The 25,473-nt window shown below is 49.3% G+C and overlaps 1 protein-coding gene across 1 annotated transcript in view; it reads left to right on the top strand.

Moving 5' to 3' along the window:
- Positions 1–25,473, top strand: part of GASK1A (golgi associated kinase 1A) — an 81,156-nt gene that overhangs the window by 15,534 nt on the left and 40,149 nt on the right. The window contains 1 exon segment of the mRNA XM_044678872.1: positions 11,345–12,673. Within this exon segment, the coding sequence (XP_044534807.1) occupies positions 11,345–12,673 (1,329 nt within the window).

Below are 25,473 nucleotides of genomic sequence, written 5' to 3' on the forward strand. Positions count from 1 at the left end.
CTTCTTCTTCTTCTTCTTCTTCTTCTTCTTCTTCTTCTTCTTCTTCTTCTTCTTCTTCTTCTTCCTCTTTCTTTTTTCCTTTTCCAGTTTGTTTTACAGATGGGGAAACTAAGGCCAGTAGGGTTAAGTGACTTGCCCAGAGTCTCACTCTAGTGTGTGTATGTGAGTATACATATGTATATTGATTAAACACATAATAGATGTATGTATGTTTATACATGCACCTATATGTGATCTTAGATGTACCTATCTACACGTATTGGGTCCTAAACTCCTTGAGGGCAGGGTCTGTTTTTGACTGTACTTCAGCTCTTAACACAGTGCTCGGCACCCAGGAAGCACTTACTGATTGCCACTGTGATTCTGGGTGAGCCTCTTGAGCTCTTTGCGTTCTCGGCTAGTCTCTGAGACTAAAGTTGCAGAAATGGTATTGGCAGAGGGAGTTTCTCCTCTGGGAGTTCCCTGCCCCATGAAGTGACAAATGCGGTTCTGTAAACTGAAGAGGTTGGACAAGGTGGTCTTTGAGCTCCCTTCCAGCTCTAAATCTGCAATCATCAATTTACTGATGGGGAAACTGAGGTTTGGAGAGGCGGGGCAGCTGGCCTATAGCCATCAAGCCAGTTACAGTGTGGGGTTCGGTGGGAGGCAGTCACACCCCTGCTCCCTGGGTTCCCCGTGAATTCCTAGCTCTCACCTCAGCCAGGCTCTCCTTGCCTGACATTCCTTTTAGTCTTCCCTGATGGGCTCCCGTCCAGCCGTCAAAGCTCCCAGCCCAAACTTCCTTCTCCCTCCTCAAGCAGCCGAGGCCTCCCCACAGCTGTTCTCTGGGCACACTTTGCCCCCCGCTCAGTTAAAACAAAAAGGATTGCAAGGATTCTTCCGGAGCTCCCCGATCTCGCTGCCGCCTTCTTCCCCAGCCTCCCTCCTGCGTGCGCCTGTCCTGTCTTGGCCCTTGACCCTGTCCTTGGAGGCCGACTCTTTCTTATTGGGTCCTTAATTCTGTCTCCTTCCTTCTCCCCCATTGGGTGGCCCCAACACCCATCTCCTCTCTTTCTTCCATCTTTCATCTGTCTCCACTACGGTTGTTTCCCCTGAAGTTCGGGCCTGATCACGACGTCCTCCCTCCACCCTTCAATAAACCTTAGTGGCTCCCTCTTGCCTCCAAGATCAACCAGAGACTCCTCTGGTGAGCCCCTTCCTGGCTTCCCTATAGCGAACCGGCGTTCTTCGCCTTGGTGGGTGTCCCAGGATCCCTTTAGAAGTCTGCCAAAGCCTCCAGAGCTCCTCTCAGAATAATATTCTCTTTTATGTTACATTTTTATTTTTTATTTTGACTATTTCCCCATGTTGCATGTTTCACGTCCGCTCCTTCTCCCCAAACCCCCCACGGCCGACACGCAGTTCCACTGGGTGTTACATGTATCATTGATTAATTCCACATTATCGATAGTTGGACTAGAGTGACCGTTTGGCGTCTCCGTCCCCAGTAACGTCCCCATCAGCCCGTGTGTCAGAATAATATTCCCGAGTGCACAAAGACACGGACCGTGAAGGAGGTCTACAAAGGCTGCCACAGCCGCCATGCCAGGTGAGGGGCGCCTGTTCTGGCCTTCGCTTCCTTCCTTGAGGGCAGGGACTGTGGCTGAGGATAAAATGCAATAATATTTGTAAAGGCCTCCCCAAAGCTTCCGGAATCCATGATCTGGCTCCGCTGTCCTCCTCTCTGTCCCTCCCACGTCACGTCCCGCCTCCCGTTTCGTGCTTTCACATTTGCTGTCTGTCCTTTGTGCCCCCAATTCTGTCTCCTCACGTCTCCCTCCCAGCCTCTCAGGGGCCGCTGGTGACTTGGGGGACAGAGAGCCGGGCCAGAGACAGGAGGTTCTGGCTTTCAATCTGGTTTCCTGGCTGGGTGACCCTGGGCAAGTCACTTCACCCCCATCACCTAGCCTTTACTGCTCTTCTGCCTCAGAACCAATACACAGTTTTGATCAGAAGATGGAAAGTTAAGGTTATTTTTAAAAATATTTCTTAAAAAATCCTTCAAGGTCCAACTCAAGTGCGACCTCCTCCAGGCAGCCTTCTCTGATCTTTCCCGATTTACGCTCACTCCTTCCTTGGAATGCTAGTATTTGCTCATCTGAGTACACGGCATGCGTGTTCTCCAAGCGCAGGGCCTACTTCTGTGAGGATAAAGCAATATCTTCACGTGTCCTTGCAAGCTTAAAGGGTCGCATAAATGATTGTGATTGTTGTCTGTTCAATGAATATCTCTTGGGTCGAACTGAGCCCTGATCTGTGTGGAGCAGAGCGGAGAGGACTAGGTGGGGGGCGCAGAATGATGCAGTGATGTTGGGGGGTCCTGCTCAGTTGGAGCGCACAGTAGATGCAAAAAGAGGCAAAAACAATAGAGTTTGCTCTGTTGGCTGAGCCATCCTCGCATCGCCTAAACTTGCTCACGGCACCTTCTCTTTCCTCTCATTCCATTCATTCCCCGTCTTACTCTAAGCAAATATTCCACTAGCTGCTTCTGTGCGGAGAGTATTTTGCCAATCTGATCTATCAGCTCATTCTTTTTCAAGAATGTCCCTAAGGTGGGGGCAGCTGGGTGGCTCAGTGGATGGAGAGCCAGACCTAGAGACAGGAGGTCTTGGGTTCAAATCTGGCCTCAGACACTTCCCAGCTGGGTGACCCTGGGCAAGTCACTTGACCCCCATTGCCTACCCTTCCCGCTCTTCTGCCTTGGAGCCAATACACAGTATTGACTCCAAGATGGAAGTTCGGGGTTTAAAAAAATGTCCCTGAGGAAACTGCAAAGCAGGTCAGAAAGTCTGCTTGTTGCCATTTTGAAATCTTTCTCCTTATGCAGCTCACGGAGCCGCCAACATTCCTCCAGCTGTTGGAAACCAGGCATAGCTACAAAGATGATCAGAGGAGGCTGTTCTTTTTTTTTTTTTAAGTTGATTTATTTTTCCCCAGTGGGATACGAGTCTTTGAGAATCCAGGATGTGGATCCAACTTGGAACTGTGTTTTCCTTTTTTTTTTTTTTCTTTTTGGAAACAAAGAATCAGGCTTTTCCACGTGTCCTCATTCCTCCTTTAGTTTTAGGTTTCAGCATCCCATTTCTGGAGGGTGGTGAGATGAGAGACTCTTGTTGAAGAAACAAGGGATGATCCACTGTATAGAAAGAACATGCAGCCAAATGGGTGTGAGTCTAAAAGCAGAACACATGATAAACAAAAACAAACCAGTAACTTTTTACAAGAAGTATCGGGGCCATCGGGATGGTCAAACGTATTTCCTGAAGACTTTAGGTGGAGGTTTTCTAGATGGAATTTCCTTTGTAATCTTGTGAAGGGAAGTTATGATAAACTTCTGAGAGATCTGACGATTAAAGAGCCAAAACAAATCTTGGAGGCCCATTTGGAGCTGAAAGTATATTCTGATTTTCTACAAAGACTGGCCACTTTATATAGAAAATCTGTAGACTCTTGCTAGGAACCACTTGTAAGAATAGGAATAACCAAAATATTCCCACCCCACTTCAAGCAAATATTAAAATGCTATACCTTGATACTTTAACCAAGGGAGAACCCTTCTCTAAATCATTCAAAACCTTTCAACTAAGTATGGAGAAAGTCCTCAATTCATTTGGATGTTCTCAAAAACCATTGGTTGAATGGAAATGATGGCGGACGGGAAGGTATGGTTGATGAAATCGGTTGCCCTTTGTGGGTGATCTGTAAAATAGCAAACCAGTTTGGAACCTGGGTTTCAAGATTTGAGATGTTTAGTGGTAGAAGCTTCCAGCCTAACTTCATTCTCTTCCCTCAGAATTCTTGGGATTCCTCAGAAGAAATTTCTTTGTGAGGGAAGATAAGTGCTTCAGCCGCTGTCTTTCTCATTCTCTTTTCCTCCCAACACCCTTGGGTAGAGGAGGGCCTTGTGAACGTCAGAGAACTGAAGGATTTACAGATTTTTTATTAGTACTTTGTGTAAGGGAGGGGAAAGGATTTTTTGGGATTCAATATATTAAAAGATGGTCACCAGAGGATTGAACTATTATCAATCCTCAATTAAGAATAATCTCAAGTCAAAATTGACTTTTATGAAAGTTTATTTACAGTTGAGAAGAGAGAGAGAAATAAGGAAATAAGAATCTAACACAGTAGGTAAATTACTACAATCCTCTAATTAATCCAGGTAGATCTAATTAACCCTCAGCCAAGAATCAGAGGGCCAGAGGCCCAGAAGTGAATGAAGCTTCATTCACAGAGTCTATTAAAGGGAAGTTCCTCCTGTCCTTTGATCCAGCCATATCATTGTTGGGTTTGTACCCCAAAGGGATCATAGATAAACAGACTTGTACAAAAATATTTATAGCTGCACTTTTTGTGGTGGCAGAAAACTGGAAAATGAGGGTATGACCTTCATTTGGGGAATGACTGAACACACTGTGGTATCTGCTGGTGATGGAATACTATTGTGCTAAAAGGAATAATAAACTGGAGGAATTCCATGTGAACTGGAATGACGTCCAGGAATGAATGAGGAGTGAAAGGAGCAGAACCAGGAGAACATTGTACATAGAGATCAATACACTGTGGTAAAATAGAATGTAATGGACTTTTGTACTAGCAGCAATGCAATGACCCAGGACAATTCTGAGGGATTTATGGAAAAGATGCTGCCCACATTCAGAGGAAGAGCTATAGGAGAGGAAACACAGAAGAAAAGCAACTGCTTGAACACATGGGTTGAGGTGGACATGATTGGGGATGTAGACCAGAAACTACCACACCAATGCAACTATCAATAATATGGAAATAAGTCTTGATTGATGACACATGTTAAAACCAGTGGAAATGTGTACTGGGCTATGTGGGGGGAGGTCGGGGGTGAAGGGGAAAGTAAGAACATGAATCATGTAACCATGTTAACTTTTCTAAAAAATAAATATTAAAAATTTAAAAAAAATAAAGGGAAGTTCCTTAAGAGTAGTTCAGAAAGATTCAGTCTTTAAACTCACCACGTGGACTTCTAAAGAAGATATTGGAAGCAGTCTCACCAGGGTCTCAGCGTTCCAGCCAGCACTCCTCCATGGACCAGAAGAGCTCCTTCATCAGCCGCCCTCTTCACCAGAAGCCCCCCTCCAACAGAAGACCTTCTCCTTTTAAAGGGGTCACATGTGTCACTTCTTGTGCCTCTTCTCCTAGTTTGCATGTCCAATCACAATGGACAATTCTCATAGGACTGCCTAGGGGGAGTCAGTTGATTCTGATTCGTCATCCACTCTAGCACACGTGGGTTACAGACCTCCCAGAATTGGAGGTGTTCTCGCCTTTGGTGATTAAATCTAAAGATGGGCAGTGTAGGCTTAATCCAAAGATCCCAATGGGCAATATCTTCAGGATGGCAAGGGCTGATGGCAATGCCTGCAAAGGGAACCAGAGATAAGATGAAAAAAAAATCGAGGCTTTACAAGGAATCTACCCCGTGCTTAGGAGGAACATCTCAAGGACGATAGCAAGAGAATCTTTGGGAGATATGAAGTGCCTCTTTGCAGTGAGAGCTCTCTAAGCTTTCATCCATTTTCCCCTGGAATCTGTATGTCAGATTTCTAGCTGGGATGGACAGGTTTCGTACCAATTATACTGTTGGGATAAATACCTCATAAAGCCTCGAATCTGCCTCTTGGTGCATTGCTTAATAGATGTTTGTTACTTGACTAGTGAGTCCCCCCTCCTTGGAGGCCTGACCCTCACTCCTCAGGGACGTTATGGTGGAGATCCCTTTTGTTGATGCACTGGGCTAGATTTTACCGTTCTCGAATTTTCTCTTTCCTGCAGTGCCTGATCCGTGGTAGGCATTTAACAATCATTTGCTGAGAATAAATCAGGAATGAGCCAGCCAGGTCTTGTCACCCAGCCCTCCTCCACTCCCCCGCCCCTGCATTGGACCTTCAACAAATGAGCTGTTGTATTTGGTCTGATCTAGTTGGAAACATGGACAGACTTCAAGGACAGCTCAGCGAAGCCGGCCATCTGGACGATGCATTCCGCTCCGGTGCCGGGCAGGGTTTCCTGAGGCGTCCTGGGAAGCCTCCCTCCCGAGCCATCTCTTGGAAAGCTGGTCAATGCGAGGAAGGGTTTTCCAAGAGAGATCCATGTTGGAGATGACAGCAAAGGGACAGAGCCAGGGCTCGGGAGATGGGGTGGAGGTGGAGGAGGGAACGGTGTGACCAAATGGGAAGAGCTTATGGCTGCACATCCAGCTGTTATTCTTCCTGGCTGCGGGACGCCGGGGAATAATCGGATTTCTCTGAGCCTCTATAAAATGATGACGATGAGGATGCGGATGCCCCCCTGCCCCGCATGCTCTGTAAAATGTAAAGAACTCACCAAGTAGGAGGGTTTTTAGTGTTTTCTTTTTTCTTTAAATGTTTGATGGATGCCTTTGGTTTGGACATCGCCTTCATTTCCAAATATTCCCATCCTCACCTTCCCAGCCTTAGCCAAAGAGCAATCTATTCCCTTTAAGAAAGAAGAGAGAAGAAAAAGGAGAAGGGGGGGCGCAATTCAGCTAAACTAGCCAATGTCTCAAGGGAGCCTGACGGGGCATGCTGTACTCCACACCCCTAGGCCCCCACCTCCACAAAGAAGAGAGGGAAGCCCATTTTCTAATTTCCCCTTCGGGATGCACCTTCTCTCCTCCCCATTTTCCCTTTTATTCACCCATTCCTGTGTGATTTCCTCAGCACAGGGGGCTCTCAGACAGGAAAGAAGGGCCCTTTATCAATGCAAAGACTGTCCTCAAGGAGCTTACAGTCTAGTAGAGGAAACAACATGTCTGTATATAAATATATCCAAAATTCAAGACTCAGTTCGAGGACTGGACTTGGTCTTTCACCAATAGAAGGAATTCCCTGGTGAGGAATGTCTCTCCACATATACGGGTTGGGGGTTCTCTGCAGCTCGCAGTCCCAAAGAGTTTCTGGGACAAAAGAAGGGTGCCTTGTCCAGGGTCACTCAACAATGTCTGGTGCTGAAGTCATATCTGGCCCAGTTCTCTCTCTAACATACCACACTGGGTCCTGCCCAGCCTTGAGAGAAATGGGAGCTAATAGTCCCGATAAAGCCTTGTCCTAGGACCCTGGAGAGCCTCCCTGGGACCCAAGATGAATTGCTTCATGGGTTCATGAGCTCTCTGAACCTCAGTTTCCCCACCTGTAAAATGAAGGGATTGGACTAAATGGCCCTGGGCTCCTATGGCCTTCTGGTCCTTTCTTTTCCTCCCCTGGCCATTACTTGTTCCTGGATGCTTGGGTTGGTCTGCCCTGGGCTCAGGAGGCTTCCGAGGGTCGTGAAGCAGTCCTGGGAGGGTGGGGGGGGTGTCTTGTGTTTCTGGGGGAAAGAACCCTTTCGTTTGAAAAGGCCCAGACTGGGCTGAGCTGGGCTGCCTCCAAGAATGAAGACATTCTGGGGAAGAGAGGAATTCCTGGCATACCCCACTGCCTTTGTGCTGTGGCATCCGAATGCCAGTGCTGGGGAGGGTAGCCCCAGCTCGCTGCCTGGTGTGCTCAGCCACGTGGACCTTGGCTGCTGGGGCTCCTCGACTCCCAGCCAGATGGCTGCTTTCTCTGAAAAGTCCTCCCTGCCTTGGAGAGAGAGAGAGAGAGAGAGAGAGAGAGAGAGAGCAGCTGAGGAGCAAAGAACTCATAAAAAGTGTCCTGAAGGAGAGGGAGCCATCCTTAGAGACGCTGGCCTCTGGCCCATGCTGTCTGGGTGGCCCTGGCCAAGTCACTTAACTCCTCATTGGCCCCAGGATGGTTCCAAAGACTACAAGTCATGTCTGTGTTGGTAAATTTACATAGAGCTGGTTCAAAACACACATGTGCACCTAAGTGTGCATGTGTTGTCTGCTGGAGGGAGGGAATACTTCATTTTAGTCTCCGTAGCCCCAGCTTCTAACCCAGGGCCCAGCGCATAGTAGGTGCTCAGGAAATGTTTGCTAATAGATTGGCTCCAGCGTGGTAGGCTGCTGGGTCTCTGGCTCTTTGCTCACTCAGCTGAAGGAACCCCTTTTCTCTCTCACTTTGTTGTTATTAAATCCTATAAATTTAAATACTTGGAGTATTCATTCATTTTTAGTCTCACAGGCTCCAGGCCCCTTCCAATGCCAACACGTGCTGATTTGGATCTTTGAGAGAAGAGACAGAGAAAGAAGGCAGAGAGAGGGCAGGAGAGACAGAGACAAAGACAGAGAGAAGGAAGGAGAGAGAAAGAGGGAGGGGAGACAGAGATAGAGAAGCAGAAGAGAGAGAGAGAGGGTAGGAGAGAGAGGAAGAGAGAGGGAAAGAGTGAGACAGAGAGAGAAAGGAGAGAGGGAGGGAGGGAGAGAGGGAAAGAGACAAAGACAGAGAGACAGAGACAGAGAATATAGCCCCAGAGAGACATCTAAAGCCTGAATGGGGCTTCCTCACTCTCCTCTGTTTCCTGCCTCTCCCAGCTCCTTATTCAGCTCAGTAAGGACAAGCAGGAGGGATCAGATGGCTGGGAGACGGGACAGGCTGGTTCTTCTCTGGGCTGGGCTATATTTCTGGCTTTGCAGGGCTGGCTGGGGCTCTCTTGAATAGAGAAGGCTTGCTTTGTTCACTGGTCTGCCTGCGAGTGTGATAAAGGCTGCTGGGCACCCGTCACCATGGAGATCTCCCGCATTGCTGCTGGCTGAGAGAGACCCTGGAAGAGCTTCTTTGCCTGGAATCACCTTGACAACGTTCGCTCCACTAATCAGGCTCCGGATTGCCTGCTGTGATCTTGGAGGCTTTGTGGTACCCTGGAAGGAGCCCGGAACCTGAAGTCAGACGCCTGAGTTCCAATCCCCTCCTCCCATGCTTCCTCACTGGGTGTAGGTGATCAGTCCCTCTCAGCCTCAGTTTCCTCTCTTTAAAGTGATGGGGGCTGTACTGGATGGCCTTTGAGGTCCCTTCCAGCTTTCGATCTAAGGTTTCTAGGATGAAGACACTTTATCGCTGTGGGCCTCAGTTTCCTCACCTGTAAAATAAAGGGGGTTGAATGGATGCCTTCTAGTTCCTGGTCTAGGACCTTCTGCCTCCCTTAAAGCCTCCTGGACATTTTGCCTCCTCCAGGAAGCCTTCCCTCATCTCTGAGCAGCAGTGACTCCCCCCCCCCCACCCCGGCCCCCAACCTTGCCCTCAAGTAGTACAACCTACAACCTCAGTTTTCTGATGGGATTTTGTACTCAAGGTTTGGGCCATCGGCTCCATGAAGAAGGTAAATCGTCTTTTAGAAATTTTATGGGAAGACATTCACTGAGAGGCGTCCAATGCAGTGTAGCCCATAGTGGGCACAAGGAGAGCCAAACCAAATACTCCGGGGAATGTGGAGGAGAGATGGAGGGGAAAGGAAGGAAGAGAGGCCAACCTGGAGGAGGCGGCCACCTGGCAAAGGAACTCGGCCTTGTTGTCTCTGTTTTACTGTTGGGGAAACTGAGATGTAGCCTCGTGGGAGCCGAGAGCCCTTCTCTGCCTCTCTTGGCCAGTCACGGGTGTGGAGAGGGCTGGGAGCCCCGATGGGGCTGGGCAGGGGCTGGGCAGAGACGGAGCCTAGGCAGGCCCAGGATGGGTTTTTCAGGGAAATGCCAACGGATGGTTCTTTCAACTTCGTTTTCAATCTGCTCCGACTTGCGGTTCGATGAGCTGCGGAAGGAGAATGTGCCTGGGCTTCTCCACAAGCCACAGAGGGCTCTGAGAGGCCTCTCCCAGGGCTCTGTGGATGTTCTGGGAAGTGATGAGGAGCCCCGTGATGCTTCCACAGCCACAGAATTTAGATGGGGGGGGGGGAGGGAAGGAGGCTGAGACAAAGAGTTGGGAAGGGGGAGAGCCCCAAAGCACCATCTTTGTTTTCAGAAGTCATCGTCATCCTGGCTAATAAGCCATAAGGAGAGCCAGCGTTTACATGGCACTTGAAGGTTGGCAGAGAGCTTTACAAATATATCTCTAGCTCTGAGAGTTGGAGGCTTATTATGGCCATTTCATGGATGAGGAAACTGAGTCAGATCGAGATTAAATGACTTGCCTAGGGTCACTTTGTTTGGGTGTTCCTTGAGTCCAGACCCAGCACTCCGTCCATCGTACCATGTAGCTGCTCCCCAAGACAAGACAAAGCGTGCCAACCTGTGCCAGCGGAAGATCCCTAGTCAAAGTTTTAATTCAACAAACATTTATGAAGGGGGTGACATCATAATTTGCTGTTTCATTGAGGTGGTTTTGAGGAAAGATGTGGGCACTGGGAGCTGAGGCTGAGGAGAGATGAGGTGGGGGACAGCCTGAGGTGGTGATGGGCCAGGAGACTGAGCACCAACGAGAAGGTAGCCTGGCTTGGGATGTGGGGCAGGTGTGTGGAAAGGGACATGGAGGCTGTTTCCCTTGACCAGTTTCCCTTAACCGAGGAGCCCTACTGGAGGCAGAAAGACCTGAGTTCAAATACCACCTCAGATACCCACTGGCAGTAGGACTCTAAGCAAGTCACTTACCCTCTCACTGCCTCAGTTTCTTCAGCTGTAAATGATGGATACTTACTTTCCAGGGCTGATGGGAGGCTCCAACAAGATGACATAATGCCAAGCACTTTGTGAACCTTGAATCATTATATAAATTCTAGTTATCATCATCATTATCCCCAGGACAAACACAGAAAGTATGTAGCAGACCCAGGATTTGAATCCAGAACCCCAAATTCTTTTTTTTTAAACCCTTACCTTTTTTTTTCTTTTTTTTTTTCTTTTAAACCCTTAACTTCTGTGTATTGACTTATAGGTGGAAGAGTGGTAAGAGTAGGCAATGGGGGTCAAGTGACTTGCCCAGGGTCACACAGCTGGGACCCTTACCTTTTATCTAAGTATTGGTTCCAAGGCAGAAGAGCGGTAAGAGCTAGGCAAAGAGAGTCAAGGGACTTGCTTAGGGTCACACAGCTAGGATGTGTCAGAGCCCACATTTGAATCCAGAACCCTCAGTCTCCAGGCCTGGCTCTCTATCCACTGAGTCACCCAGCTACCCTGAACTTTTTTAAAAAATGTCTTTATCAGGGGCAGCTAGGTAGCACAGTGCATCGGGCCTAGAATGGAAAAGAGGTAGGTTCAAATCTGGCCTCAGACACTTGCTAGCTGTGTGACCCTGGGCAAGTCACTTCATCCCCATTGCCCAGCCCTCACTACTTTTCTGCCTTGGAACCCATGCTCAGACAGAAGGGAAGAGTTTGTTCTTTTTCAGTTTTTATTTCATTAACTATTTCCCAATGACAGATAAAATATTCTTTAATTCATTAGGCTTCCTGGCTCTGGAGAAGGCTGCGTGGGAAAAGGCGACCCGTCACCGGCTTTTGCTTCTTCCTGGCCTTGTCCGTGGCAGCCCTCACCGGCTTCTCCCCAGGCCTCCCAGCCCTGGACCCTGGGCATCCCGGGGAGGCTCCTCAATGGGCTGGTCGACCCCTCCGGGCGAGGGAGGCCCTTCCTCTGGGCAGGCTGCGGGCTCTGAGCTCCAGGCAGGGCCAGAAGATGGCGAGCGGGGGACCTTGGGCAGGGTGGGCCTCCCTGAAGAACTCCAGCTTGGTCTGCCAGGAGGACGGAGGCCTCGGACGCAGAGCAGGCCCCGGCCACCCCCCTCGTGGCAGGCGGGCCAGGAGGGATGCGGCCGCCGCTGTCCCTGCCGCCCTGGGAGACGCCGGGCCCCCCGGTGACCTGGGCCTGGCCGGGAACGTCCTTCTGGGGAGGAAGGACTCCTGGGGCCAGAGAAGCCGGGGCCCTGCCTGGCACGGCGACCACTCTCCGGAGCTGCCCATTAAAACATTCTCTCCTGCTGCCCGACTGAAAGGGGGCATCGCCTGGACGGCGTCGCCCGCTGGGAAAGCTGCCGTCCCTTCCCTCCTCGAGGGCTTCGCACCCGGGCAGGGTGGGCCGCTCCTGCCTCCTCAGGCAGCCGGGGCTGAGAGAGGGAGTCCAGGGGCCGAGGGGCGAGCGCGTCCCCCTGCCCGGGGCCGGCCGGCCGGCTTGTGGCCAGTGTCTGTGGAGGAACTTCAGGGCTCCGCCTGGTGCGCCGCCGGGCCGCCGGGGAAGGACGAGGTCCCGCCCTGGTTCCCGGAGGATGACGTGAGGAGGATGCGGCTGCTGGCCCGCGGAGAGGTGACCGCCAGGGCCAGGGTCCCCGGGCACGGGCAGGTCCTCCGCGTGGGGCTCTCTCTGGAGAGCCTCCGGGGCGCTCCTGCCCGGGAGCTGGGCCAGCTGTGCTCGGAGGGGCTCTGCGGCCTGGTCAAGCGGCCGGAGGACCTCTACGAGGTGCTCGCCTTCCACCTGGACCGCGCGCTGGGGCTGGGCCGCAGCCTGCCCGCCGTGGCTCGACGCCTCCGCAGCCCGCTGCTGCCCTACCGCTACACGAGGGGGCAGCCCCGGCCCGTGGTGTGGTGGGCCCCGGACGTCCGGCACCTGGCCGACGGCGACAACGACCAGAACTCCTTCGCCCTGGGATGGCTGCAGTACCGGACCCTGCTGGGGCTCCGCTGCGGCGTGGCTGGCACTGGGGCTCCGCTGGGCCAGGCCCCCTGCCTGGGCGTCCGCCACACCGAGTGGGCCCGGCTGGCCCTCTTCGACTTCCTCCTCCAGGTAGGCGGGTGTGGGTGGATGAGGAGGAAGGAGCCATCGTTGACTGACCATTCCTCTAGAACTAAAGAAGGGGTTCTGCCCGGGGGAAGGATGACCAGGCGGCCTTCGCTAAGGACCATTTAGAGGGGGGCAGCTGGGTGGCCCAGTGGATTGAGAACCTAGAGAGGGGAGGTCCTGGGTTCCAATTTGGCTTAGCTGGGTGACCCTGGATAAGTCACTTCACCCCCATTGTCTAGCCCTTACTGCTCTTCTGCCTTGGAACCGATGCCCAGTACTGATGCTAAGATGGAAGATCAGGGCTTTAAAAAAGAGCCGTTCAGGGCACCGAGTGGGAGGAGGAGGCCATGATGGAGGTGGAAAGGAAGCAGACAGCATGGAGAAGGGCCATCCTGGACCTGGTGCCCGTTCCAGGCAGCTGCCCCATCTCGTCCCATCACGATTCCTGCTCAAGGGAGTGAGTCTGCTCCATTCTGGGGCTGCCCTGGCTCCAGGCTGGCAGGTTGGGGGGTTCTAGGCAGCCTCAGGCTGGCGTTTCCCCCCACCCCCCACCCCTGGAGCCTTTCTTCTCACCTCCGGCTCTAGAACAAGCCCATCCTGGCTTTGCTTCTGGAAAGGGCCAGCTGTGAGCTGGCCGTCTCTGGGCCTCCTCAGACCGGCCTCTCCTCCCTTGCCTAGGCTCCCCGACGTGCGACGGCTGCCCCATTTGAGGGGAAGCTCGTGTTAGACAAACCAAGGGCCATTTCTGGAGCGCCCACTGTGCGTCCAGCACAGGGAATGTAAAAAAGAGCAGCTGCAGAGGAGCCCTCGGGGAGCTCAGCCCAATGGGGGAGGCCATGCTGGGAGAATGGGGGGGGGGACCAAGATGGACGGTCACCCATGGAAGGCTGCCTACCAGGGGCCTGTGACCGCTTCCTCTTGGCCCCAGGGCCCAGTCGTAGGGGAAAATTCACACTGTAGCTCTCTGTTGGGAACAAAGCCTGCAGTGTCCCTCTTCCTCCAGCCCAGGGGCAGCCTTCCTACGCCCCAGAGGCCTATCTGTTTACACAACGAACCACTCTGTAAGCCGAGTCTGTGCCAGGGACTCCGACGTCCTGGGTGCCTGCCACCTCTTTCCTGCTTCTCTCTCCCCCTCCAGCGAAATGCCCAGCTTGAACCTTCCTCGAAAACTCAGGGGCAAGGCTGGCCCGGGCTTAGGTTTTCCTGGAGAGGAAATCCAAGAAGAGGTCTTGGCGAGGAAGTCAGTGAAGCCGTGTGCATCCCGGGGAAGCGTCTTGGAGCTCAGCAAAGCGCTTTTGTCCACTGAGGGAGCCTCTTGGCTCTCTTGGGGTGGGATTGCTTGCTTAGCTTACTCATGGCTCCCGGCAGCCGAATCTCAGACGTGTCTTCGGAGGATGCCTTCTAAGTTGGCCTTTGTAGTAGAGGAATAAAAGGGTGATGGGGGACCCGACTGGAGTCACCATATTGAGCCAGTTGAAGGGAAGCCATTGTTAATCCGCCCTGTGCCATGTTGAATGATGGTTGCATCATTTCTTCAGGAAGCATTTATGGCAGGATTGACTTCTGTGATCACCACTGAAGACACAAAGCTAAAAAGCGAACGGGTCCTGCCTCCCTGGAGCTTGGGCAGGGGGTCCCCTAAAGCTAACTGCAGTTTTAAGCTTTGAGAGTTTGAGCATAACCTGTAAGTCCTGGGAGGGATTCAATAGATACCCAGATGAGTTCATGTGAGGCAGCTACGTGATTGAGCCTGGAGTCCAGAAGACTTGAGCTCAAATCTGGCCTCAGACACGTACTAGCTGGGTGACCCTGGGCAAGTCACTTCACCCTGTTGGCCTCAGTTTCCTCATTTGTAAAATGAACTGGAGAAGGAAATGGCAAATTACTGGTATCTTCACCAAGAAGACTCCAAATGGAGTCACAAAGAGTAGGACATGATTGAACAACAACCAAAGTTAATCTGAAGAAATATGAAAGACTAGGAGAATCGGGAAGGATATTTCTAGGAGGCGGCACCTGAGCTGTGACTTGGCAAAAGGCAGGGACTCCAAGAGGGATGGATGGCAAGGAGGGAGTGCATTCCAGCTGTGCCAGCTTATAGAAGAAGGATGTAGGGTATTGTGAAGAAATGCAGAAGGGCTAGAAGTGAGAGTTTTTAGCAAGGATTTGAAATACTGAAAGGGTAGGTGGGAGATGGTCTGTGGAAGACTAAGGAAAGCCCTGGATGAGTCAGAATACCTCCACAAGATGGTGGCCAGAATGGTAAGAGAACTGGAAACCATGCCATTGGAGGATGGGCTGAAGAAGAAAGGCATCACTGGCTCTGAAGTCAAAGGGCTCTTGTCCTTAGTACCTGGGTGGCCTTGGGCAAGTCACAACCCCAGTGAGCTTTCATTTCCTCATCTCCTGACGGAGAGGGCTAGACCACATGGCCTCTAAGGCTCCTTCCATCTCTAGAGTTGCGAAGCTGGTGAAAAGAAAATTGGGCAAGACTTAGGGAAGGGCACTGGGCTGGTAGCAGGGTAGTAGCTGTCTTCAAGGACTTAAAAGGCCGTCGTATGATAGATATTTAGCTTGTTCTCCTCGGCTCCAGATTGCCCAAATAAAAAGCAGTGGAGGTGGGCATTGCTGAGAGTCAGATTTAGGCAGATATAAGGGGAAAAATGCCCAACAATTAGTTAACAACTAACTAGAGTGGGATGGGCTGTTTGGGAGAGCTTCACTTGAGGTCTTTAAGTAGGGTCTCGAGGACCATTTTCCATCGAATGTTTTCTTCTCAGGGATTTTTAGTAGAGGGACAGGCTAGTGTACATCAGGTGGTTTTCATCCTCTTTGTGTGTGTCGAAGGATGTCATGGAAACCTTTGGCAATCTGCGGAGGCCAACAGACACCTTCTCAGAATCATGATTTAAAATACAGAAAATTACAAAACCAACCAATAATATGGAAAAGTTGTAGATTTTTTTCAAGTTCCCAGATATCATGTTGAGAGTCCTTGGACTAGACTGGGCTCTCGGGGGATCCTAGGCTCCTAGATTAGGGCTGGAAGGGACGTTGGATTTCCCCAAGTCCTACAGCTAGTAGGCGTCTGAGTGCTCTTGACTCCAAGTCCGGCGCTCCATCCCCTCATCCCCCAGCTGCCCATCCAAGTCTGAGACACCGAGATTTGGTAGCAGGCCAGGAAACGCACACGCCGAGCAGCATCTTTAGGAAACAATGAGCATCATCCTCACTATCTATCCGATCTGACAGTAATGGTCTAACCCTCATGGACGAGAAGCCGGCAGGATGGCAGATCCAATTTGGCAAATGAGGAGTTGGCCTGATTGGGTGACTTTCCAGGATGTAACTCGGTCTTGGACCAGCGCCTAATGCTGGAGGTTTTGCTCCCTATTTTAAGGATAACTCTTCCCTTATAAGCACGCCTCAGAGATCGCCCTTCTCCCTTTTTCTCATTTAGGTTATAAACTGCTTGAGAAAGAAATTGTAGCTGATGTTCTTACAGCAGTGTGAAGTTTGCAAGTTGGGCCATATGCATTATTTCATTTGGGTCTCACGACAATCTCTAAATGTAGGTATGATATTATGAACCCATTATAGGGGATGAGTAGACTGAGACCGAGAGGTATTAAGTGACTAACGTCAGGGAGGATTTGAACTAAAGGAGATTCTGGATTGGAGTCCAACATTCTAGCCATGATGCTCTCATTGTGTTATTTTAGAGATCCTGGTCTGGCAATCGGGTGAGCTACCTCCATGGAGTTGTGGCTTGGTAGAAAGGTCCTCAGACTAGAACCCTGAAGGCACGGAGCTCCACAACTGACTTTTAGCAAAGCTGGGAGACTCCATTTCCTCATCTGTCCAACGAAGTTGATAATATCCACTGGGCTTCCCTCACACGATTTTTGTGAAGGTCAGATGAGATGGTGGGTGAGACTGTGAAGACTGTCCAGTGCTTTCTGGGTGCAGGGACAGGTACTGAAGCTGTGATTCCATTGGCATAAGATTCCACTTGCATGAAGAAGATCCCTATGAAAATGTCATCCAGCATATTCTCTGCCACACATGGCATTCAAGAGAGTTTAGGTGACTTGCTCAGACACACACCAAAAAGTATCAGAGGTGGGATTAGAACCCAGGTCCTTCTGGGACTGAGGCCAGCTGCCCACTACTCCATGCATACTCTCATGTAACTATACACCCAAGTTATGACATTTTGTCAGGCTGGCCCTGGCAGTATAAGAAAAAGGGGAGGGCATCTGCAGGGACCCCTTCTTGGTCATTAGAGGGTATTAGGAGAGGTACCTTGGATAGAAGAAAGCATTTAAATTGGAGATGGTGCCAGTTTCATGCCTGCTTGGCCAAGGATGGAGTTGGTCAGCTTAGTTGTGAAGAAAGGAGAGCGCCTCTGGAGACTTAGGATGCCTCTGTTCAGAATTAGAAAACCCAAATCTTTTGGGCAACCTGCCTGTTTGGTTCTTGTTCAGCCTTTTCTAAATAGGATTTCGTTCTTTTGTTCTTCCTTGTTCGGATTAAAGATGCTCAATCTTCTGCCTAGAAAATCATAGCCTGCTGCTAGGGAGATTATTACCATGTTGCCTGCTGAGATAGATGATTTATTATTGGAGCCTGTCAAGAAAAGGAGGTCCAGATATGGCCATGTTTACCCAGCCAGGGGTAGCAAAGACAGCCATTGGGAGAAACCACCCAGAACATAAAAAGAACAGTACTCTATTAAAATGTATGTTCTCATTATAGTCTGGGACAGAGGGTTATCATTAATCTTTATTAGGAGTAGCAGGAGAAACTGGTGGGCCCAGAGTCTGAGAATGCTCTGAGGAAATAACCAAAGTCCCCCAAAGAAAGAAAAAGAAAAGAAATTGAAATTCTCCAAGGGGAGCCCTTAGGTCTAGTCCCCTAGTCCTTCAGGGCTCTGTGGGACTGACCAGTCAAGAGAAGGAGAACTTGACACTGAATAGAGCCTTAGAGGGGTCCATCTCTCCTGCTGTAGCATCCCAAGAGAAGCCCTCCTCACATCCCACTGTCAGAAGGATTTAGCTATTTCTAGTGTGTGGGAGCCATAGCTCATAGTTTTCCATTTGCCTCCTGGGAGTTTTCCCATCTCCTTCCACCATCCATCCTTGGGAGAGCAGTTTGTCTACATAAAAGTGTAATCGTATAAATGCTTAATTGTCTTAATATCCAAGAACAAAGAGGAAAAAAAATTCAGCTTTTCTTAATGCCTTTCCCCAATTCCCCAAGGTGGAGTACAACCTCAATCATGCACATGGGCACACATGCGCACACACACACACACACACACACACACACACACACACACACACAATTTTGCTTCTACAGTTTTGAGGTCATGGACTCATAGGACTCATGTGGGAATCCCAGTTCTGCCACTCATCTGGCTTTGGGTAAATTAGCTTCTCTGTGCCTCAGTTTCCTTAAATTTAAAAATAAGGAGGTTAGGCTAAACAATCTCTAAAGACTCTTCTAGCCCCAAATTTCTGGTCCTATAAATTTAAACAGCCGACATTTAGACTGTAGTTTGTTTTCTCATTTGCCCCTCAGCAGCCCTGTGAAGTAGGTGTTGTCATTTTTGTTTTATAAATGGGGGAAAATGAGGCTAAAAGTGATTAAGTGACTTATCCAAGGTCATTTAGCTAGGAAGGGACAGGAGGAGGATAGATCCTCTGACTTTATATTCTGTTTTTGCCCAGTGCCTGGCATAGAGTAGGAGCCTAATAACTTGATTGAGGTTTTCACTACATAGTGCTGCTTTCTCTTTTTCAAGCAGCTTCCTTGGGGCAAGCTAAGTAAGTTCGAGACTAAAAGGGATGACTCAGGGCCAGGGTAGCTCTTTCTCCCTCAGTCTAGCCTCCTGCCAATGCCAATGGCTGGGCCAGGATTCTTCCAGGAAGACCACTAGCTCTTTAGGGTCAGCCCACTGCTGGTGCCCAGGGCTCCCTCCGTTCACTGGGAAAGGACAAGAGGTGGACAGTTCTTGGCTCCCTCCCATACGCCCTGCGGTCCCAAGATTCTTCCTCTATCTCTCCATGGCCAAAAACAACCTTTGGAAGAATGGAAGGGCACAGTGTGCTGAGAACACAGCGGACGCCCTGCTAGGGAGTGGGCCACGGAGGGAAGAGATGGGGTAGAGGCAGAAGCTGGACTATGTGCCTGCCCAGCAGGGGCTCTGAGGCTCTGAGTCTGAGATAAGGGCAAAGTCTGCAGTCAGCAGAATTCCGAGCACAAATCCAGGGAGGGAGGAAAGCATCCCACTATTGGATGGAGAGCTGGGCGACGTCTTTCCGGATTCCTGCAAGTTAATGATTTTCTCCCTCAGCCCTTCCAGTTCCCTTGTATCTCTCTTTTGCCAGTCTGTGTCTATCTGGCCTCCTTACCTCTCCCAGGAGAATACAAGCTCCCTAAGGCAGGGGCCATCGTGTCTTTGCATCCCCAGCATCTAGCGTGGAGGGGACGGCATACGGTCAGTGCTTCACTAACGCTTGTGGAACTGAATTGAGTTGAACGAATAGATTTGGAATTTGGAGATCAGTCAGTGACAAACAAAAATAAGGAGCCTACTATGTGCCAGACACAATGCTAGGCTCTGGGGTGACTAAGAAAGGCAGAAATGAACAAACTGACAAACCACCCCAGTCCTTGTCCTCCAGGAGTTCACAGTCTAATGAGAAGGAGAGCACACAAACAACGACAAACGAACAAAAGAGAGAAAGGAGAAATCGTGGATAAGTCAACAGAGGGAAGGCACTGAATGGAGGGGGATGAGGAAGGGCTTCTGGTAGAAGGGGAGATGTAGCCGGGACTTAAGGAAGTCGGGAGATGAGGAGGAAGAGCCTTCCAGGCATGGAGGATGGCCAGGGAAAAGCCACAGCAGTCATTTGGTCCATCTCCTTCATTTTACAGATTGGAAACTGAGGCTTAAAAAAGTGACTTGACTTGCCCGAGGTCATACAAACAGTAAGAATTACTTGGTATTTGAACCAAGTTCCTCTGAGCAGTGGCAAAGTCCAGGGCTGAAATCCTCCCTCTGACACTTACATGTGTGACCTCGTTTAAATCACATCTTCTCTCTCAAGACCTCAGTTTCCTCAAATGTAAAATGACACAGTTAGACTAGGAGGTCTCTAAAGTTTCTTTTGGCTTTCTAGCTATGACCCCAAGTCTCAAAATCCAACACACTTTCCCCACCACACTTAGAGGCCCACGTGAAGGAATGACTCACTCAGTAGGTCTTTGAAGGTCTCTTTTGCCTCTAAATCTATGACCTTATAATTCCCTGCTTCACCTGAGTCTTTCCTCTGCACTTGACTCTGATTCTTACATTTAGCCGGATCTCTGCCAGTATAGTTCAGGCAGCTAAGTGATTCAGTGGATAGAGTGCCAGGCCTGGGGTCAGGAAGACCTGAGTTCAAATACTGCCTTAGACACTTCCTAGCTCTGTGACCCTGAATAAGTCACTTAACCACTGCCTGTCTCAGTTTCTTCATCTGTACAGTGAGGATAATAATAGTACTATCTCCTGCCTATGTGACCCTGAACAAGTCACTTAATCACTCTCTGCCTCAGCTTTCTCATCTATAAAAATGAAGATAATAATAGCACTACCTCCCAGTGTTGTGAGGATTAAATGAGAAAATAGCTATATAGCATTTTGTAGACCTTAGAATACTTTCTAAATGCTATCTATTATTATGTTCTACAATGCCCTGTGGTTCTTTGACAGGCTGTAGTACCTTATAAAATCAAGATCTCACAGGAATTGGAAGTGGGCATAATCTTGGAGAACCATCCTCATTTATTTATTCTACAGTGGAGGAAATTGAGACCTAGAAACATGAGTGACTTGTTCATAGTGAAGGAATGAAAAAACGTTTATTTAGTTCTTATTGTGCGCCAAGCACTGGGATGCAATAGGAAAAGTGAGATAGTCTCTGTTCTCAATAAACTCATACTTATATTTTGGGAGATAGCACAGAAAATCATGTACTTAGACGTAGACAAAGACACGGACACAGACATGGACATGGACATGGACATGGACACAGACGAAGACAAAAACATGAACGTGGACATGGACATGGATATGGACATAGACATAGACAAAGACATGGACATGGACATGGACATAGACAGACATAGTCATGGGCATAGACATAGACATAGACGTGGACATAGATGAAGACATGGATAAAGACATAGACAAAGTCATGGACATGGTCATGGACATGGGCATAGACATAGGTACAGACATAGATACCAGTGGCAAGGCAGACGATGAGGCCCCGGGTTCCTGAAGGTGTCTGAGTAGGGCAGATCTCAGTGTTAAGTTTGGAGGGCAAATGGGAAGACCTAGTGGTCCTCTATCATATTAGAAGGATTGTGGTTGGTGACTTCCACTTCATCCAAGGGCTATACATGGCCATGCTGTTCTTCCTGCCTAGCAGATGGAGTCTGGGTGGTCCAGGGTTGAATGAGGGTAGAAGAGAAAAGGAAGAAAAGCATCCCATGGTAGCTCCTCTCTCCTAGTTGCTCTAAATCTTTGCATAACTCTCATGAGTCTCTGGACTCTTATTCTCATAAGAATCTGGAACTCAAAAGGTGGAACTTCCTCATTATAAAACTGAGGAAACTGAGGTTCAGATTGGTAACATGGTATACCCATCCCATTTGCACAGTGCAATGCTTCTTCTCTCAATGATTCCTCCTCCAAGAAAGTAGAAACTTGGGGCAGCTAGGTGGCTCAGTGGATAGAGAACCAGGCTTAGAGATGTGAGGACCTGGGTTCAAATCTGGCCTCAGACACTTTCTAGCTGGGTGACCCTGGTCAAGTTACTTAGCCCCCATTGTCTAGCCCTTACTGCTCTTCTGCCTTAGAACCAATACACAGTGTTGATTCTAGAACAGAAGGTCCTTTGGAACTAATACTTAGTAAATCTATTCTAAACAGAAGGTATGAGTTTAAAGAAAGAGAGAGAGAAAGTGGAAACTCAAGCAAACCTGGAAGGGGTGGATACAAAGCTGGAAAATAAATCATTAGTAAAATAGTTGGACTGAGTCCTTTTTGGCAGCTCCACTGCACTGCTAAAATAAAACTCGTTTCACAGGGAAAGTTGGAGGAAGGCAGGGCAAAGAAAGAACTAGAGAGCAGAGCAGAATAAGCCACTGGGTGACCGCTTCAAACCAGTTGCTTTTGGGGTATGCTTAAACTCCTGAAGGGAACCTGCCTTTCAAAGAGTGATGTATTGCTTGCCACTTGTAAGACAAAAATCTCTCCCTCCCTTATAAATAAGTAGCCTGTGGTTCATATCTGCAAATCCTAGTAGAGAGTAGAGAAATATTAGCAAAGTGTTGGGTGGGGGGAAGAGGGAGGGAGGGAAAGAGAGAGAAAAAGAAAAGGCAGAGGAAAGGAAGGTAGAGAAAAGCAGGAGACCAAGAGACAGAGAGAGAGAGTCAGTCATGGAGATAGCAAGAATAAAAGAGAAAGAAAAGGAGAGAAAGAAAGGAGGAGAGAAAGAAGTAAAGAGAATGAAGAGAAACAAAAACAAGAATAAAATAAAGAGAAAGAAAGGAGAGGAAGAAAGAAAAGAGGAAGAGAGAAGGAAAGAGAGAAAAGAGAGGGAGAGAGAATGAAGAAAAACAAACAAAAATAACAAGAATAATAGAAAGAAAAAGGAAAGGAGAAGGGAGGGAAGAAAAAAGGAAGGATGAAGGAGGACAGGAAATGAAATCTCCTAGAAGACAAATAGGGGATTGAGCTTGGTACTTTTCAGGGCAACAGGGAAATCCTATATTTGATGAAGGATTCAGTGGCCATTTGTCCTGAACCAGACATCTGAGGCTCCCACAAAAGCAAGGCAGAGAATAAGTTGGAGGAACCACAAACCCACCCAGTGGTTCCCAGAACCTAAAGGACAATGGTGGCTGCCAGGAGGAGCAGGATTTCATCTGTGGCCAGAGGCAGTGGAGTCTTGGCTGGTCTGCAGACATGCTGTGTCCTGGGAAGGGGGCCTTCTGGGTCTTCACTGTTTATCTATCGGTGATGAATCGGGCTTGCCACTTGCTTCCTGGGGACAACTTGGAAAGGTTCCACTTTGAACAGAGAAAACCTGCCAATGCTCACCTCTCTGGGGAGAGGCATGGTCTAGATTTCTTGGGCTTACAGAGAATTTTCCAAAGTTCCATCTTCTTGTATTTGCATAAACTCCAGCCAAGTTCAGTCCCTGCTTTCTGCCCCTTTCCCAGCTGTCCAAACCTTGCTCTTTTCTCCCCATGCCACCAGGCAAAGAGAACACCAGTATCTGCCCACAGGAAATACATTCATTATTCTCTGCTTACAGAAAGTCTTAGAAATGAAATAAGGAGTAATGAGGAGAGGTAATGCATGACTTGCTAACTGATTTCTACTGACGCTGAGCACTCAAAGCAGTGTTTATTTTTTTGGGCTGTTGGAAAAGACATTTCCCCCAATTTTCCCTCTTCTTTATGGTGTGGAGGTGATGTTGAACCCTTTTTAAATTTTTTGAACCCTTACATTCAGTCTTAGAATCAATACTCGTGTATTAGTTCCAAGGCAGGGGAGCAGTAAGAAGTGAGTAATGGGGGTTAAGTGACTTGCCTAGGGTCACACAACTAGAAAATGTCTGAGGCTAGATTTGAACCCCAGACCTCCCATCTCTCAAACCACTGAGCCACTTTGCTGCCCCAGCATTGGGGTCTCTTGAGGGCTATCGAGCTAGAAGGTAATGAATTATATATATTGTCTTGGTTCATGGAGCACCTAGGGTGAAGAAGGTGGCGGTGCCTCCATTTCCTCCCCTGGTCAGACCACATTTGGAATATTGCGGTCCGTTCGAGTGCCCAGAGGAATGTGGCCAAGCTGAGGAAGGACCTTGAGGCCATTTTGCTTGAGGAATCAAGGAGCGAAGGGTGATCAGGCAGAAAGGAAGTTGGTTTAGTTTTTGAGAAGAGCAGATTTAAGGGTGGTGTGTAGGCACAAACGTTTAAAGGACCGGCCTGCGGAAGAGCAGTCAGACTTTGGACGGTCAGGGCCAGAAGAGGAGATGGAGGCCGTACGGCCAGAGTCTTCCTCCCTCATTTTGCAGAGGAGGATGTTGTGGGCTGGGAGGTGAAGTGATTAGCCCCAGCTTGGCGCAGTCTAGAGCAGCGGTTCCCAAACGTTTTTGGCCTCCCGCCCCCTTTCCAGAAAAAATATTACTCAGCGCCCTGGAAATAATGAAACTATTTATTGAACTCAGAACAGAATGTTATACAAAAAAAGTGTGGCCATCACTGCTTCTCTAGATCGCTGCAGCACCCACCAGGGGGCGATGGCGCCCACTTTGGGAATCACTGGTCTAGACAGTAGATGCTTTTCACCCATTTAGTTTTGTACATGAATGTTTAGGCCAGTCTCTTCTGAGTAATCGTCAATGTGGAGAGATAGTATGGAATGGTGATGGAATAAAATAATCGTGGCAGCCTTTGTCTTTGAAGAAGACCAGGGCCCGCATGGCGCCACGTCGCGACTTGCACAGGAATTGGATTCAGGTGAGGCAAAGGTGAACGAAGATATATTATGGTCGGTGTGATAACGTCATAAAACGATCACGTCTGGAGGGATCCCATCTTACGGGAATTCAGCCCATGAATTCAGGAATACATGACTGGCCATCAAAAAATAGGGCCGGAAAAATGCAGAAAACAAAAGGCTTTAATTACGCACAAGATCTGCGCCATTTCCCCAAGGAGTGGGAAGTCTCTGGCAGTCCTCCCAACCACCCTCATTCTCGCTCTGAGAAGCCGTAGCGGGAGTCATGATGACGTGGTTTTGGGGCCAAACGCTCCGGCGTCAGTCTTTGCCCAGAATTCTCACCGGTGACAAGTCAATTCTGCCTCTTTGGCTCATGAATGCGATTTAGTTGTTCATAACGGCCCCAAAGTTCCAGAGTCGTGACACTGGGAGCTCTGACGAGCCCGAGGAAAGTCATAAAGGGCCTCGGTCTATATTTATAGGAAAGCCTTGTTAAATAATGGGGATTGCAAATTATGCACCCTCTTCAGCTTACCCGAAGGGGCCTGGAATGAGGTCTGCCTTCATAAATATAATAATGGGACTTTCTTCATCATGAGCCATAAGGGAGGGTCGTGCTATTATCATTGCCATTTTAAGGAGGAGGAAACTGAGGCTGAAAAGGGAAGGGGCTTCCCTAAGAACAGAACCCCTGTTGGCACAGGAAAGGGCTGCGGGTTTGATAGACCCCCTCGTAATCAGAAACGTCTTGGAATGTTCAAGGGAGGGACTGAATAATGAGTTCTATTCACTGGGCTGCCTGACCAAGATTCGGGGTCTCTGGTCATTGGAGAGAGCCACCTCCCCCATTAACTGGCACGATCCTTAAGCTGATAGTCTTAGCCACAAATCAGACTCTCAAGATAATTTGAATTGTACCATGCTTCCCTTTACTGCCAGACATTGGGGAGTCCTCGGGAATGGAAGAGACTCCCCTGAGGGGCCCCCCTTTGTAATCTGCCCAGCACAAGTCCTGCCTCTTCGTCCCACTAGCCTCCTATAACTGCACCCAGAGCAACAGAGATCTGTGAAGGAAGACCCTTCTCTAGGGGGACCCTGAGGAAAAGGGGTGTCCTGGCAACTTGGAAGGTGGGATGCCCACTGAGGAAGAACCCCACTCAGACTCCCAGGGAAGGGGGTGAGGGACTGGCCACCAGATGCCGCAGCAATGGGATGCCTCGGTAGAACATGGACC

Source organism: Gracilinanus agilis, chromosome 5, assembly GCF_016433145.1.
Source record: "Gracilinanus agilis isolate LMUSP501 chromosome 5, AgileGrace, whole genome shotgun sequence".
Classification (NCBI taxonomy): Eukaryota; Metazoa; Chordata; class Mammalia; order Didelphimorphia; family Didelphidae; genus Gracilinanus; species Gracilinanus agilis.